Source organism: Coregonus clupeaformis, chromosome 18, assembly GCF_020615455.1.
Source record: "Coregonus clupeaformis isolate EN_2021a chromosome 18, ASM2061545v1, whole genome shotgun sequence".
Taxonomy (NCBI): domain Eukaryota; kingdom Metazoa; phylum Chordata; class Actinopteri; order Salmoniformes; family Salmonidae; genus Coregonus; species Coregonus clupeaformis.
Genome location: NC_059209.1, coordinates 3053479 through 3072147, shown reverse-complemented (window position 1 = coordinate 3072147; position 18669 = coordinate 3053479). Strand labels below are relative to the sequence as shown.

The following is an 18669-nucleotide window of genomic DNA, read 5'->3' as shown; positions in this document are numbered from 1 at the left end:
ATGGAAACCTTAATGACTTGGAGAAGATCTGCAAAGAGGAGTGGGACAAAATCCCTCCTGAGATGTGTGCAAACCTGGTGGCCAACTACAAGAAACGTCTGACCTCTGTGATTGCCAACAAGGGTTTTGCCACCAAGTACTAAGTCATGTTTTGCAGAGGGGTCAAATACTTATTTCCCTCATTAAAATGCAAATAAATTTATAACATTTTTGTGTTTTTCTGTTTTTTTTGTTGTTATTCTGTCTCTCACTGTTCAAATAAACCTACCATTAAAATTATAGACTGATCAATTCTTTGTCAGTGGGCAAACGTACAAAATCAGCAGGGGATCAAATAATATTTTCCCTCACTGTAGTACTTGGTGGCAAAACGCTTGTTGGCAATCACAGAGGTCAGACGTTTCTTGCAGTTGGCCACCAGGTTTGCACACATCTCAGAAGGGATTTTGTCTCACTCCTCTTTGCAGATCTTCTCCAAGTCATTAAGGTTTCGAGCCTGACATTTGGCAACTCAAACCTTCAGCTCCCTCCACAGATGTTCTATGGGATTAAGGTCTGGAGACTGGCTAGGCCACTCCAGGACCTTAATGTGCTTCTTCTTGAGCCACTCCTTTGTTGCCTTGGCCGTGTGTTTTGGGTCATTGTCATGCTGGAATACCCATTCACGACCCATTTGCAATGTCCTGGCTGAGGGAAGGAGGTTCTCACCCAATATTTGACAGTACATGGCCCCGTCTATCGTCCCTTTGATGCGGTGAAGTTGTCTTGTCCCCTTAGCAGAAAAAACACCCCCAAAGCATAATGTTTCCACCTCCATGTTTGACGGCGGGGATGGTGTTCTTGGGGTCATAGGCAGCATTCCTCCTCCTCCAAACACAGCGAGTTGAGTTGATGCCAAAGAGCTCGATTTTGGTCTCATCTGACCACAACACTTTCACCCAGTTCTCCTCTGAATCATTCAGATGTTCATTTGCAAACTTCAGACGGGACTGTATATGTGCTTTCTTGAGCAGGGGGACCTTGCGGGCGCAGCAGGATTTCAGTCCTTCACGGCGTAGTGTGTTGCCAATTGTTTTCTTTTTGACTATTACATTTTAGTCATTTAGCAGACGCTCTTATCCAGAGCGACTTACAGTTAGTGAGTGCATACATTATTTTTTATACTGGCACCCCGTGGGAAACGAACCCACAACCCTGGCGTTGCAAACGCCATGCTCTACCAACTGAGCTATATCCCTGCCGGTCATTCCCTCCCCTACCCTGGACGACGCTGGGCCAATTGTGCGCCGCCCCATGGGTCTCCTGGTCGCGGCCGGCCACGACAGAGCCTGGATACGAACCAGGATCTCTAGTGGCACAGCTAGCACTGCGATGCAGTGCCTTAGACCACTGCGCCACTCGGGACTATGGTCCCAGCTGCCTTGAGATCATTGACAAGATCCTCCTGTGTAGTTATGTCCCTTCTGTCTTCAAGAGAGCGAGAGTTGCACCCCTTCTCAAAAAACCAACACTCGATCCCTCTGATGTCAACAACTACAGACCAGTATCCCTTCTTTCTTTTCTCTCCAAAACTCTTGAGCGTGCCGTCTTTAGCCAACTCTCTTGCTATCTCTCTCAGAATGACCTTCTTGATCCAAACCAGTCAGGTTTCAAGACTGGTCATTCAACTGAGACTGCTCTTCTCTGTGTCACGGAGGCTCTCCGCATTGCTAAAGCTAACTCTCTCTCCTCTGCTCTTGTCCTTCTAGACCTGTCTGCTGCCTTTGATACTGTGAACCATCAGATCCTCCTCTCCACCCTCTCCGAGCTGAGCATCTCCGGCGCGGCTCACTCTTGGATTGCGTCCTACCTGACAGGTCGCTCCTACCAGGTGGCGTGGCGAGAATCTGTCTCCGCACCACGTGCTCTCACCACTGGTGTCCCCCAGGGCTCAGTTCTAGGCCCTCTCCTATTCTCGCTATACACCAAGTCACTTGGCTCTGATCAGTCCCTACACCCAAACGAGGGCATTGCGTTCGTCCACCTCTGGCCTGCTGGCCCCCCTACCTCTGCGGAAGCACAGTTCCCGCTCAGCCCAGTCAAAACTGTTCGCTGTTGGTGGAACAAGCTCCCTCAAGACGCCAGGATAGCGGAGTCACTCACCAACTTCCGGAGAAACTTGAAACCGCACCTATTTAAGGAATACCTGGGATAGGATAAGGTAATCCTTCAACCCCACAATCCCCACCCCCCAAAAAAATATACATATTGTAAAGTGGTTATCCCACTGGCTATAAGGTGAATGCACCAATTTGTAAGTCGCTCTGGATAAGAACGTCTGCTAAATGACGTAAATGTAAATGTAAATGTAGTTCTGGGCTGATTCCTCACCGTTCTCATGATCATTGCAACTCCACGAGGTGAGATCTTGCATGGAGCCCCAGGCCGAGGGAGATTGACAGTTCTTTTGTGTTTCTTCCATTTGCGAATAATCGCACCAACTGTTGTCACCTTTCACCAAGCTGCTTGGTGATGGTCTTGTAGCCCATTCCGGCCTTGTGTAGGTCTACAATCTTGTACCTGACATCCTTGGAGAGCTCTTTGGTCTTGGCCATGGTGGAGAGTTTGGAATCTGATTGATTGATTGCTTTTGCGGACATGTGTCTTTTATACAGGTAACAAACTGAGATTAGGAGCACTCCCTTTAAGAGTGTGCTCCTAATCTCAGCTCGTTACCTGTATAAAAGACACCTGGGAGCCAGAAATCTTTCTGATTGAGAGGGGGTCAAATACTTATTTCCCTCATTAAAATGCAAATAAATTTATAACATTTTTTACATGCCTTTTCTGGATTTTTTTGTTGTTATTCTGTCTCTCACTGTTCAAATAAACCTACCATTAAAATTATAAACTGATCATTTCTTTTTCAGTGGGCAAACGTACAAAATAAGCAGGGAATCAAATACTTTTTTCCCTCACTGTAGTACTTGGTGTATAACCTACATTTGAAGTAGGAAGTTCACATACACCTTAGCCAAATACATTTAAACTCAGTTTTTCACAATTCCTGAGATTTAATCCTAGTAAAAATTCCCTGTCTTAGGTCAGTTAGGATCACCACTTTATTTTAAGAATGTGAAATGTCAGAATAATAGTAGAGAGAATGATTTATTTCAGCTTTTATTCACAAGGTCCTTTGCTGTTGTTCTGGGATTGATTTGCACTTTCGCACCAAAGTACGTTCATCTCTAGGAGACAGAACGCGTCTGCTTCCTGAGCGTTATGACGGCTGATTTATTTTGATGTTCCCATGATGTCAAGCAAAGAGGCACTGACTTTGAAGGTAGGCCTTGAAATATATCCACAGGTACACCTCCAATTGACTCAAATGATGTCAATTAGCCTATCAGAAGCTTCTAAAGACATTACATTATTTTCTAGAATTTTCCGAAATATTTAAAGGCACAGTCAACTTAGAGTATGTACAGTGGGGAAAAAAAGTATTTAGTCAGCCACCAATTGTGCAAGTTCTCCCACGTAAAAAGATGAGAGAGGCCTGTAATTTTCATCATAGGTACACATCAACTATGACAGACAAAATGAGAAAAAAAATCCAGAAAATCACATTGTAGGATTTTTAATGAATTTATTTGCAAATTATGGTGGAAAATAAGTATTTGGTCAATAACAAAAGTTTCTCAATACTGTGTTATATACCCTTTGTTGGCAATGACACAGTTCAAACGTTTTCTGTAAGTCTTCACAAGGTTTTCACACACTGTTGCTGGTATTTTGGCCCATTCCTCCATGCAGATCTCCTCTAGAGCAGTGATGTTTTGGGGCTGTCGCTGGGCAACACGGACTTTCTACTCCCTCCAAAGATTTTCTATGGGGTTGAGATCTGGAGACTGGCTAGGCCACTCCAGGACCTTGAAATGCTTCTTACGAAGCCACTCCTTCGTTTATTATTACAGGCCTCTCTCATCTTTTTAAGTGGGAGAACTTGCACAATTGGTGGCTGACTAAATACTTTTTTTCCCCACTGTAAACATCTGACCCACTGGAATTGTGATACAGTGAATTATAAGTGAAATTATCTGTCTGTAAACAATTGTGGAAAAATTACTTGTGTCATGCACAAAGTAGATGTCCTAACCGACCTGCCAAAACTATAGTTTGTTAACAAGAAATTTGAGGAGGGGTTGAAAAACTAGTTTTAATGACTCCAACCTAAGTGTATGTAAACTTCTGACTATTGTGGGAAGCTTGTGGAAGGCTACCCGAAACGTTTGACCGAATTAAACAATTTAAAGGCAATGCTACCAAATACTAATTGAGTGTATGTAAATGTCTGACCCCCTGGGAATGTGATGAAATAAATAAAAGCTGAAATAAATCATTCTCTCAACTATTATTCTGACATTTCACATTCTTAAAATAAAGTGGGATCCTAACTGACCTAAGACAGGGAATTTTTACTAGGATTAAATGTCAGGAATTGTGAAAAACTGAGTTTAAATGTATTTGGCTAAGGTCAAACATCCGACTTCAACTGTAGGTCTAATGCTTTAATATTTAATAATTTATGTACTCCGAATTCATATTCATTATATAAATAGGCCCGTTTAATTTTGTCTGGCTTGCCGTTCCAAATAAAATTGAATATTTTTTTCTCATTTCATTTAAAAAACTGTTCGCTAGGCGTAGGCAAGACCATAAGCAAATAGGTAAACTGGGATAATACTAAAGAGTTAATCTGTGTGATTTTTCCACAAATAGACAGGTATTTACCTTTTTATGGTAGCAAGATCTTATCTATTTTTGCTAACTTTCAATAAAAATTCATTGGAGTGAGATCATTTATTTCATTTGGGATATGTATTCCGAATATATCCACATCACCATCAGACCATTTTATTGGTAAACTACATGGTAATGTAAACATTGTATTTTGTAGTGATCCAATGCGTAATATAGTACATTTATCATAATTTGGTGTTAATCCAGAGAGGTTAGAAAATGTATCTAGATCCTCCATGAGGCTGTGGATTTAAAAGAAAACATGAATCATCAGCGTACAATGACACCTTTGTTTTTAAGCCCTGGATTTCTAATCCCTTGATATTATTGTTTGATCTGATGTTAATAGCTAACATTTCGATGACCATAATAAATAGATATGCCGATAGTGGACAACCTTGTTTTACTTCTCTTGACAGTTTAAAACTTTCTGAGAAATAGCCATTATTTACTATTTTATTGTGTTACCTTTTTTAATTTTAGTTTATTTAGTAAATATTTTCATTTAACTCTTATTTTCCTTAAAACTGCATTGTTAGCTAAGGGCTTGTAAGTAAGCATTTCACGGTAAGGTCTACACCTGTTGTATTCGGCGCATGTGACAAATACAATTTGATTTATCAATATCTTTCAACCAATCAACAGTAATTTGTGTCAGTGCAGTACATGTTGAATGCCCTTCTCTATAAGCATGCTGAAAGTCTGTAGTTAATTTGTTTACAGAGAAGTAGCATTGTATTTGGTCAAACACAATTTCTTCCAACAGTTTGCTAAGAGCTGGCAGCAAGCTGATAGGTCTGCTGTTAGAAACAGTAAGTTGTCAATGCCAGGAGGTTTGTCATTAACGATCGATAACAATTATTTTTCCACCTCTCCCACACTAACTTTACAAAATTCAAACTTGCAATGCTTTTCTTTCATTATGATTTTTTTTTTTATACATGAGTATGATGGCTCACTGTTCCTGCCAACGTTTGCCAACTTTGCCAATGATAATAATTGGCAACATCAAATCGTTTGTGATGAATAAGCCAACTGATTCAATGAAAGATGGAGTTGAATGTCTTTCTGTCCATAATTTCTATAAAAGTACTCCAATGTTTTTTTTTCCATTATTCTTTATATCATTGATCTTGGCTTCATAATACAGTTTCTTCTTCTTTTTGTTGAGTTTAGTCACATCATTTCTTAATTTGCAGTAAGTCAGCCAGTCAGATGTGCAGCCAGACTTATTAGCCACTCCTTTTGCCCAATCTCTTTCAACCATACAGTTTTTCAATTCCTCATCAATCCATGGAGCCTTAACAGTTCTAACAGTCAGTTTCTTAACAGGTGCATGTTGATCAATAATTGGAAGAAGCAATATGTTTTACATCATCCACATAAGAGTCACAGCAAAATCCTTTGTATGATCTCTTATACACAATTTCAGGCCCAGCTTTTGGAACTTTGGCTTTCCTGTATATAGCCACTATACTGTGATCACTGCATCCAATGGGTACGGATACAGCTTTAGAACAAAGTTCTACAGTATTAGTAAAAATGTGATCAATACATGTGGATGATCTTATTCCTATGATCCCTTATTGATGTCACTTGTTAAATCCACTTCAATAAGTGTAGATCAGGGGTGTCAAACTCAATTCCATGGAGGGCCGAGTGTCTGCAAGTTTTTGGTTTTTCCTTTCAATTAAGACCTAGACAACCAGGTGAGGGGAGTTCCTTACTAATTAGTGACCTTAATTCATCAATCAAGTACAAGGGTGGAGTGAAAACCTGCAGACACTCGGCCCGCCGTGGAATGAGTTTGACACATGCGGTGTAGATGAAGGGGAGGAGACAGGTTAAAGAAGGATTTTTAAGCCTCGAGACAATAGAGACATGGATTGTGTATGTGTGCCATTCAGAGGGTGAATGGGCAAGACAAAATATTTAACTGCCTTTGAACGGGGTTAAGGTAGTAGGTTTTCACGCTCAACAGTTTCCCGTGTGTATCAAGAATGCTCCACCAGCCAACTTGACACAACCGTGGGAAGCATTGGAGTCAACATGGGCCAGCATCCCTGTGTAATGCTTTCGACACCTTGTAGAGTCCACACCCTAACGAATTGAGGCTGTTCTGAGGGACAAAAGGAGGGGAGGGTGTGAAGGTGTTCTTAATGTTTTGTACACTCAGTGTATATCACCAGTACTACGTTTGACGTTAATTCCCATAATTTCTAATCTACAATGTTTGTTTGGTTACGGTCATTTCTGTTAATGCATTCAATATATTATTATTGCAGTCTTTTACCATTTTCATTGTCGGAGTGGACACGTTATTTGCAGAATGCACAACCTATGCTACACTTGTGAGAAACAAGTTTTGGTTTATTTCATTCCATTGTCAATTTATCATTGTCTTTTGGTTGGAGCCCTCCTGTCACCTGATTATGCATAGAAGTAGGCCAAGGCTGCCTGGCCTGCACACAAATGTAGGCCTATAAATGTGCCCATTTGGAGATCTGATAGTATTTCTGATTGTCTTAACTCACCACCACTAATGAGCTGTGGAACATCTCAAAGTAATTTTTATTCACCTCAAACAGCAAGTAAACAAAGTCTGTTTTTACATCCATTGAGAATGAAAATAGATCCTCAATGTATTTGAAAACTCTTTCCACCTCTCTCCCTTTCGAGGAAAATGTCATGCCCTGATCCAGTGGAAACATCATAAAATAGGCCTACCTGATTTACTTCTCATCCCTTGGGCAAATAGCCTACAGTTGTGTCTATCCGGAGCTCACTGGTGCGGGAAACTCTGAGGGCCCAGAATATTTTATGCAATGTTGCAAGTTTGTAGCAGACAGGCCATGCGTAGCCAATGTGATTTATATGATGTTTATTGTCATCAGGATATTTTCTACCTGCAGGCTGCAATGTTCTAATTTGTTGGCTTTATGTAGGCTATTTTTACATAGTTGGCAATGGCAATAGATTTTACATTTAGATTTAGATTGAATTTTGATTAACCACATGACAATGATTTTGAGATACGTTATTATAAATTAAATTAAGATGTTCCACGAAAATGTGCATATGAAAACCATAACTGACACGCAGACCGGTAGAAATGGTAAGATAAATTGGCATTTCACATGAAAAAGGTTGCCGACCCCTGATGTAGCCTATTACCGGCAACTTCAAGAGCGTAGCGGCGGGAGGAGTATGGTCGGGTCTTCTGGTTATCTTGATCTCAGGCTCCCTAGAGTCATTTGTGTCTTATTTCATCAAACTGTGTGCTTAAAGCATTAGACAAGCTCAGTGCATATCATTTTATTTTATTAAAAAACATAGGGTGGGTCTATATATGGAAAAATACACGTAAAAAAATGTCAACCAATCAATTGGTCGAAAGAACAGACGACTTTCGGGGACAGCCCTAATACCAATTGATGGGAAACTATTGAGAATGGTAACAGACTGTATTGCCACCCCTATTTGATATTTATTTAACCAAAGCCTAAAGGAGTGTGTCCACAGGAGTGGAAGGAAGCTAAAGTAATTCCACTGCCTTAAAATAGTAAAGCACCAATTGCTGGCTCTAACAGCTGCACAATCAGTCTGCTGCCTGTTCTTAGTAAACTGATAGAGAGGATCGTGTTTGACCAAATACAATGCTATTTTTCAGAGAACAAGCTAACCACTGAATTTCAGGGCACTCAACTTGTACTGCACTGACTTAGATGACTGATGATTGGTTAAAAGAAATTGATAATAAGATGATAGTTGGAGCTGTATTGTTAGATTTCAGTGCAGCCTTTGATGTTACTGATCATAAATTGTTATTGAAAAAACTCACTTGCTATGGCTTTACATTACCTGCCATGACATGGTTGGAGAGTTATTTATCCAATAGAACCCAGAGAGTGTTATTCAATGGAAGCTTCTCTAACATCAGATATGTACAGTGCGATGTCCCTCAGGGCAGTTATCTTGAGACGTTACTCATCTCTATTTTAACCATTGATTTGCCACTGGTCTTACACGAAACTAGAATGACTATGTATGCAGATGACTCCACACTCTACATGTCAGCGCCCAAAGCCGGAGAGCTCACTAAAATGTTAAATAAGGAGTTACAGAGTATCAGAATGGGTGATTAATAATAAACTGGTCTTAAAAACATCTAAAACGAAAAGCGTTGTACTTGGTTCAAAACATTCTCAAAGACCTAAACCTCAACTGGAGTTGTGCATAAAGGGTGTGACCATTGAGCAAGTTCAACCACTCCACAACTCCTAGGTACAGTATAACATTGGATGGTCAATTATCAAGGTCAAGTCATATTGACAAAGTTGTTGTGAAGTTGGGGAGGGGTGTCTGTAATAAAAACATTTTTGACACACAAAAAAATCAACTGTACTAGTCGTTCAGGCTCTGGTCTTGTCCCATCTTGATTACTGTCCGGTAATATGGTCAAGTGCAGCACAAAAATACCTAGTAAAGCTACAGCTGGCTCAAAACAGAGCTGCATGCCTTGCCATTAACTGCAAATACAGAAATAACATCAACAACATGCATACCAGTCTTTCCTGTTTGAGGGTTGACGAGAGATGAACTACGTCTCTTCTAGTTTTTATGAAACAAAAATTCCAGATTGTCTGCATAATCAAATAACATTCAGCTCAGACACCCATACACACCCCACAATACATGCCACCAGGGGTCTTTTCACAGTCCCCAAGTCCAAAACGAATTCACGGCAACGCACAGTTTTATACAGAGCCATGATTGCATGGAACTCCCTTCCATTTCCAATTACTCATTCAAACAGCAAAATTACCTTTAAAAACAGATTAAACAACAACTAATGTAACTGTCTATCAGTGTTTTGTTACTTGTCATGTTTTGTGTTTTTTTGCCGACCCCTGTCACGAGTTGCTGTAGGTAGGTGTGGTGTGGAATCAGGCGCAGGACGCAGAAGTAAAGTCCAACAAAATACTTTAGTAGATCACACAAAAATAATCCAAAACCAGCCCGGAGGCGAGAAAAGCGCGCACAGGCGTACACAAACGGGCGCACTAAACAAGTGCGTAATCTTCTCCTAAATACAAAACAAGGAGGTAAGCTACAAAATAGCGCACCAAAATACAGGTAGCGCAGCAACACGACAAGGAACAATTACACACAACACCTAACTAACAACAAGGAACTAAATAGGGTGCTTAATGAGACATAACACAAAACAGGTGTGACAAACAGACAAAACCAATCAAACAAGAAACATAGAACGGTGGCAGCTAGTACTCCGGAGACGACGACCGCCGAAACCTGCCCGAACAAGGAGGAGGGGCCGCCTCGGCGAAACCGTGACAGTACCCCCCCCTTGACGTGCGGCTCCAGCCGTGCGCCGCCCCCGGCCTCGGGGACGACCAGGAGGACGCGGAGCAGGGCGCGTAGGATGACCACGATGGAATTCGGTCAGCAGGGACGGATCCAGAATGTCCCTCCTCGGCACCCAGCACCGCTCCTCCGGACCGTACCCCTCCCACTCCACGAGATATTGGAGACCCCCCATCCGGCGTCTCGAATCCAGGATGGTCCGAACAGTGTACGCCGGAGCCCCTCGATGTCCAACGGGGCGGAGGAGTCTCCTCAATCTCAAAGTCCTGGAGTGGACCAGCTACCACCGGCCTGAGGAGAGACACATGGAACGAGGGGTTAATATTCTTGTAATCAATGGGCAGTTGTAACCTGTAACACACCTCGTTCAATCTCCTCAGGACTTTAAAAGGCCCCACAAACCGCCGACCCAGCTTCCGGCAGGGCAGGCGGAGGGGCAGGTTTCTGGTTGAGAGCCAGACTCGATCTCCAGGTGCGTACACTGGCCCCTCACTGCGGTGTAGGTCGGCGCTCGTCTTCTGTCGACGGATGGCTCGCTGCAGATGGACGTGTGCAGCGTTCCACGTCTCCTCCGAGCGCCGCACCCACTCATCCACAGCAGGGGCCTCGATCTGGCTCTCATGCCAAGGTGCCAGAACCGGCTGGTACCCTAACACACACTGGAAAGGGGTTAGTCTAGTGGAGGAGTGGCGGAGAGAGTTCTGTGCCATCTCGGCCCAGGGCACATATCTCGCCCACTCCTCCGGCCGGCCCTGACAATATGACCTCAGAAACCTACCCACATCCTGGTTGACTCGTTCGACCTGCCCATTACTCTCCGGGTGGTAACCCGAGGTAAGGCTCACCGAGACCCCCAACCGTTCCATAAAGGCTCTCCAGACTCTGGAGGTAAACTGGGGGCCTCGATCGGACACTATATCCTTGGGTACCCCGTGAGTAAATAGAGCCTCAGCGGTCTGTAGGGCAGTAGGAAGACCCGGCATGGGAAGGAGACGACAGGCCTTCGAGAACCGATCCACAACGACCAGGATGGTGGTATTCCCTTGTGAGGAGGGAAGGTCGGTAACAAAATCCACCGAGAGGTGAGACCAGGGTCGTTGTGGAACGGGCAGGGGTTGTAATTTACCCCTGGGCAAGTGTCTGGGCGCCTTACACTGGGCACACACTGAGCAGGAGGAGACATAAACCCTCACATCCCTGGCTAACGTTGGCCACCAGTACTTCGTACTAAGGCAGTGCACTGTCCGGCCAATACCTGGATGTCCAGAGGAGGGTGACGTGTGAGCCCAATAAATCAGCCGATCCCGGACCTCGAGCGGGACGTACGAGGTCCGACCCACCGGACACTGTGGAGGGCTAGGGTCGGTGCGTAATGCCCGCTCGATCTCTGCATCGACCTCCCACACCACCGGTGCCACCAGACAAGACTCCGGTAGTATGGGAATGGGCTCCACGCACCTCTCCTCCGTGTCATACCGCCGGGACAGGGCATCTGCCTTCCCGTTCTGGGACCCAGGGATGTAAGTGATCTTGAACACAAACCGGGCGAGAAACATAGTCCATCGAGCCTGGCGAGGATTCAGTCTCCTAGCTGCCCGAATGTATTCCAGGTTACGGTGGTCGGTCAGAATGAGGAAAGGGTGTTGAGCCCCTCAAGCCAATGCCTCCACACCTTTAGGGCCTGTACTACGGCTAACAGCTCCCTGTCCCCTACGTCATAATTCCGTTCCGCCGGACTGAGCTTCTTAGAATAAAAGGCACAGGGGCGGAGCTTAGGTGGTGTGCCGGACCGTTGTGAAAGAACTGCCCCGATACCGGCCTCAGATGCGTCCACCTCTACTTGGAAGGGTAAAGCGGGATCCGGGTGCGCCAGCACCGGAGCCGAGGTAAACAGGTCCTTCAGTCTCCCAAAGGCCCTGTCCGCCTCAGCCGACCACTGCAAGCGCACGGACCCCCTTCAGGAGAGACGTTATGGGAGCTGCCACCTGTCCAAAACCCCGGATAAACCTCCGGTAGTAATTCGCAAAACCCAAGAACCGCTGCACCTCTTTAACCGTAGTTGGGGTTTGCCAATTACGCACGGCAGACACTCGGTCCACCTCCATTCTCACCCCCTGACGCAGACAACTGGTAACCCAAGAAGGAGACTGACTCCTGAAAGAACAGACATTTCTCGGCTTTGACATACAGGTCATGCTCCAACAGTCTCCTCAATACCCTGCGCACCAGGGCTACATGCTCGGCCCGAGTAGAACTGTACACAAGAATGTCATCTATGTACACCACTACTCCCTGCGCCTGCATGTCCCGGAAAATCTCATCTACAAACGATTGGAAGACTGATGGAGCATTCATTAACCCATATGGCATGACGAGATACTCGTAATGGCCGGAGGTAGTACTAAATGCTGTCTTCCACTCATCGCCCTCCTAATGCGCACCAAGTTATATGCGCTCCTGAGGTCCAATTTTGTGAAGAACCGTGCCCGTGTAATGACTCCGTCATGGTCGCAATCAGCGGGAGTGGATAACTATATTTCACAGTCACCTGATTGAGACCGCGGTAATCAATAAACGGACGCAAACCTCCATCCTTTTTCTTCACAAAAAGAAGCTCGAGGACGCGGGAGAAGTGGAGGGCCGTATGTATCCCTGTCTCAGAGACTCGGCAATGTAAGTCTCCATTGCCCTTTTCTCCTCCTGTGACAAAGGATACACATGGCTCCGCGGGAGCGCAGCTCCTGTCTGGAGGTCTATCGCACAATCCCCTGTCTATGAGGCGGCAACCGTGCCGCTCTGGTCTTACTAAACACGAGTGCCAAATCCTCATACTCAGGCGGAATGTGCAGTGCTGGCATCTGGTTCGGGCTCTCCACCGAGGTCGCCCCTACGGAAACACCCAGACATAGCCCCTCACACTGAGCAGACCACCCTTTAAGAGCCTTCTCTCGCCACGAAATCGTAGGATCATGGGTAATCAACCAGGGAAGCCCCCAGTACCACCGGATACGCAGGAGAGTCGATCAGATAGAGTTGAATCGTCTCCTCATGACCCCCTGCGTCATCATCCTAAGTGGCGCCGTGACCTCCCTAATCAACCCAGATCCTAACGGACGACTATCTAAGGCATGTACAGGGAAGGGCTTATCGACTGGAAGGAGGGGAATCCCTAACTCAACACAGAATTTACGATCTACAAAATTCCCAGCTGCGCCTGAATCGACTAGCGCCTTATGCTGGGAATGAAGTGCAACCTGTGGGAAACAAACAGGTAATGTAATGTGTACGACAGAAAGCTCTGGGTAAGTAGGGCGCCTACTCACCTGGGAGGACTCCCCAATGTGTGACCTGCCATCTCCCTCACCAGGGGACCCTCCCCAGCACCTAGCCGCGGTGTGCCCTCCGCGGCCACAGTTGGTGCAGGAGACTGCCCCCTCGGGCTCCTTCCTCTCCTCCCTCTAGCGCCAGCACCTCCAAGCTCCATCGGGCTCGGCTCGGAGGCGCTGGAGGGTGGAATGGGAGGCCCCCACCTGGGACGTCCGCGGGTCGCGAGCAGGGTGTCCAGCCGAATGGCCATGTCCACCAACTGGTCAAATGTTAGTGTAGTATCCCTGCACGCTAACTCTCTGCGGACGTCCTCCCGAAGGCCACATCTAAAGTGGTCTATGAGGGCCCTCTCATTCCACCCTGCATCTGCCGCTAGAGTCCGGAACTCCAGCGCAAACTCTTGAGCGCTCCTCATCCCCTGTCGGAGGTAGAATAGACGCTCCCCCGCCGCCTTCCCTTCTGGTGGATGGTCGAAGACAGCACGGAAGCAGCGGGAGAACTCCGCATAGGTGACAGTGGCGGCGTCTATTCCCCTCCATTCGGCGTTGGCCCACTCCAACGCCTTGCCGGTGAGACAGGAGATGAGGGCGGAAACGCTCTCGTATCCCGAGGGCGCCGGGTGTATAGTGGCAAGGTAAAGCTCCACTTGTAATAGGAACCCCTGACACCCGGCAGCGGTGCCGTCGTACGCCCTCGGGAGCGAGAGCCGAATCCCACTGGGTTCCGGTAGTTGGACGGGCGGGCTGTCCAATGGTGATGGTGCGATAGGTGGGGGTGTGGGTACCCCGCTGGTCTCCCATCGATGGAGGGTGTTCATGACGCGGTCCAAGGCGTGCCCGATCTGGTTGATTCGATCCTCTTGACCACGAAGACGCTCCTCCATGGCATCGGTGGGTGCTCCTGCTGATTCCATATGTGGTGTGTAATTCTGTCACGAGTTGCTGTAGGTAGGTGTGGTGTGGAATCAGGCGCAGGACGCAGAAGTAAAGTCCAACAAAATACTTTAGTAGATCACACAAAAATAATCCAAAACCAGCCCGGAGGCGAAAAGCGCCACAGGCGTACACAAACGGGCGCACTAAACAAGTGCGTAATCTTCTCCTAAATACAAAACAAGGAGGTAAGCTACAAAATAGCGCACCAAAATACAGGTAGCGCAGCAACACGACAAGGAACAATTACACACAACACCTAACTAACAACAAGGAACTAAATAGGGTGCTTAATGAGACATAACACAAAACAGGTGTGACAAACAGACAAAACCAATCAAACAAGAAACATAGAACGGTGGCAGCTAGTACTCCGGAGACGACGACCGCCGAAACCTGCCCGAACAAGGAGGGGCCGCCTCGGCCGAAACCGTGACAACCCCAGGAAGAGTAGCTGATGTTTTTTTGCATAATGAATTACACAAGGTGATTCATTAAGTCAAGAATGTCTTATTTTATCCACAGGATAAGATACTGCAAAGAAATAGTGTGTGTGTGTTAGTGTAGGATTTTTTACTCCAGTCAAAGCAGTAGCTAACACACCTGATTCAACTAATAAAGACTGGGATGGAAGGCCTTTATAATAAATATTGATATTTCTCACTGTCATCCTCTCTCACTATCTGTTTAATACAATCCCTTTAAAAAAATCTCACCAGGTTCTTCAGAAGTGCGGACAGCTCCTTGACGAGGCTGGAGAACTTGACAAAGGCGGTTCCCAGATCGGGGTTGTCCCTGCTGATGAAGTTGCTACCAAACTTGTCCAGTGCCTGGCCATAATTCCCTTCATTCTGGACATGATCTGCAAGCAGAGGAGGTGAAAACAACATATGAAAAAACAACATGTTCACTCAAAACAAAGGATTAATCTATAACGTTTGGGTGCTGGAGCTAAGAATGCTATCCATTTCATATTCAACAGGTCAAAGTATTTTCTTCACATATCACCGGTACCCTAAGTCTATGAAATGTATACAGATATTAGGGTCGTTCTTTATTTGCGGTGGCATTTGGGCATGGCATTTTGGAAAATCAACTAATTTGGCAGCTTAATGTCTTAAAATAGTTTTTACCATTATGATAACATTGTGCCAAAAGTAGGAGTAGTAACACGAATGACGGTAATACACAAAACATTTTTGTTAATTGAGGATTTCTTAAAAGGAGGCCACAGATGCTAAAATCTAAGGTCATTAACCCATGAAAAATATTTTACTAAAGTGATGATCATTTCACTCACAACGTAATTTCCCTTCATTTAAATTGAGTAACACCAATTAAACTTTGTATTTAGACGTACCAAATTATTAATGAAATCCTCAAGTGTATGACATATTAAAGCGGTGGGATTAGCTAATACCTTTCTTTAATATAGACCCCTCCCCCGATAACGGTTTGCCACTGGGTGGCATGCTCAAGGTCCTTGTATATCTTTGTAATGAGTGATTTTGAAGTCAGTAACATCAATGACATAAAACATAGGGACATATGACACAAATATTAATTTTCACAAAGTAAGCTGCCTCAGTTTTTATGATGGCAATTTGCATATACTCCAGAATGTTATGAAGAGTGATCAGATGAATTGAAATTAATTGCAAAGTCCCTCTTTGCCATGAAAATGAACTTAATCCCCAAAAAACATTTCCACTGCATTTCAGCCCTGCCACAAAAGGACCAGCTGACATCATGTCAGTGATTCTCTCGTTAACACAGGTGAGAGTGTTGACGAGGACAAGGCTGGAGATCACTCTGTCATGCTGATTAAGTTAGAATAACAGACTGGAAGCTTTAAAAGGAGGGTGGTGCTTGAAATCATTGTTCTTCCACTGTTAACCATGGTTACGATATGATATGATATGCAAGGAAACACGTGCCGTCATCATTGCTTTGCACAAAAAGGGCTTCACGGGCAAGGATATTGCTGCTAGTAAGATTGCACCTAAATCAACCATTTATCAGATCATCAAGAACTTCAAGGAGAGAGGTTCAATTGTTGTAAAGAAGGCTTCAGGGCGCCCAAGAAAGTCCAGCAAGCGCCAGGACCATCTCCTAAAGTTGATTCAGCTGCGGGATCGGGACACCACCAGTGCAGAGCTTGCTCAGGAATGGCAGCAGGCAGGTGTGAGTGCATCTGCATGCACAGTGAGGCAAATACTTTTTGAGGATGGCCTGGTGTCAAGAAGGGCAGCGATGAAGCCACTTCTCTCCAGGAAAGACATCAGGGACAGACTGATATTCTGCAAAAGGTACAGGGATTGGACTGCTGAGGACTGGGGTAAAGTCATTTTCGATTGTTTGGGGCATTTTCCGGAGAAGACTAGGTGAGCGCTACCATCAGTCCTGTGTCATGTCAACAGTAAAGCATCCTGAGACCATTCATGTGTGGGGTTGCTTCTCAGCCGAGGGAGTGGGCTCACACACAATTTTGCCTAAGAACACAGCCATGAATAAAGAATGGTACCAACACATCCTCCGAAAGCAACTTCTCCCAACCATCCAAGAAAAGTTTGGTGATGAACAATGCCTTTTTCCAGCATGATAGAGCACCTTGCCATAAGGCAAAAGTGATAAATAAGTGGCTCAGGGAACAAAACATCGACATTTTGGGTCCATGGCCAGGAAACTCCCCAGACCTTAATCCCATTGAGAACGTGTGGTCAATCCTCAAGAGGCGGGTGGACAAACAAAAACCCACAAATTCTGACAAACTCCAAGCATTGATTATGCAAGAATGGGCTGCCATCAGTCAGGATGTGGCCCAGAAGTTAATTGACAGCATGCCAGGGCGGATTGCAGATGTCTTGAAAAAGAAGGGTCAACACTGCAAATATTGACTCTTTGCATAAACGTAATGTAATTGTCAATAAAAGCCTTTGACACGTATGGAATGCTTGTAATTATACTTCAGTATACCATAGTAACATCTAACAAAAATATCTAAAAACACTGAGGCAGGAAACTTTGTGAAGACCAATACTTGTGTCATTCTCAAAAGTTTTGACCACGACTGTATTTGTAAAAAAAAAATGGCATTTTTAATAGCAGTCTTTGTTTTTATTGATCTATACAACATTCAAAATAATAGATATCAAAATCCAAAAGTACAGTGCCTTCAGAAAGTATTCACACCTCTTGACTTTTTCCACATTTAGTTTTATTTCAGCCTGAATTGAAAATTGATTAAATTGAGATTGTGTCACTGGCCTACACACAATACCCAATAATAAATAGGCTACCAGCTAAATAATGTATATAGCTATAGATAGGCTAGTATGCTAGTAGAAGCGGTAAGCCTAAGTTGCTAGGATCGCTACTATACGTTCCAGGATACTGCCAAACCCTAATGTATGCTGCTTGGCGAAGCAGCTAGCCTAGCTGCTAGCTATCAAGCTAGCCAGATTTCCTTGACAGTTTGAACACAGTCTGTAAGAAATTATCACCAAAAAGCTGCAGATGGATCATATGAAGATTGAGGTGGAGCGCGCCCACAGGTCTTGAAAACCTGTAACCAGCCCAGGTGACAGACCCAGGCTGTTAGTGGTCAACTTCCTAAGGTTCAAGGACAAGATGGCTGTTCTGGAGAGAGCCAAGAACTTGAGAGGAACCAACATCTTCCTCAACGAGGACTTCGCTGAAGCTATGCGCCAGAGGCAGAAATAACTTATCCCAGCTATGAAAGCTGCCATAGAGCATGGGGACATGGCTTACATCTGCTACGACAAGCTCGTTGTCCTACCCTCCCTCCCTAAAGCCTGGGAGGAATGAGATAGTCAAGCTTCTGGGTCAGTAGCCTGATTGACTGACTCCATTATTTTATTTTTTTGTCTATCTCCAATAAGCTACCCAGGAATGGGCTAATAGCCTATATTAATATATGTAGCCTTAGAAATAAGGTTCATGAAATCAATAACTTCCTAACATCGAATCACATTCATATACTGGCCATCTCTGAAACTCACTTAGATAATTTATTTGATGATACAGCAGTAGCAATACAAGGATATAACATCTACAGAAAAGACAGGATTGCCAATGGGGAAGGTGTTGTACAGTTGAAGTCGGAAGTTTACATACACTTAGGTTGGAGTCATTAAAACTCGTTTTTCAACCACTCTATAGTTTTGGCAAGTCGGTTAGGACATCTACTTTGTAAATGACACAAGTAATTTTTCCAACAATTGTT

General features: G+C 44.7%; 1 protein-coding gene across 4 annotated transcripts in view; it reads right to left on the bottom strand.

The window, feature by feature from the left end:
* The window catches only part of asap1a (ArfGAP with SH3 domain, ankyrin repeat and PH domain 1a), a 210372-nt gene that overhangs the window by 110331 nt on the left and 81372 nt on the right, over positions 1-18669 (bottom strand). For all 4 annotated transcript variants that reach the window (XM_045226714.1, XM_045226717.1, XM_045226716.1 and 1 more), the window contains one exon: positions 15140-15285. In XM_045226714.1, the coding sequence (XP_045082649.1) occupies positions 15140-15285 (146 nt within the window). The remainder of the gene's footprint in view (positions 1-15139; positions 15286-18669) is intronic.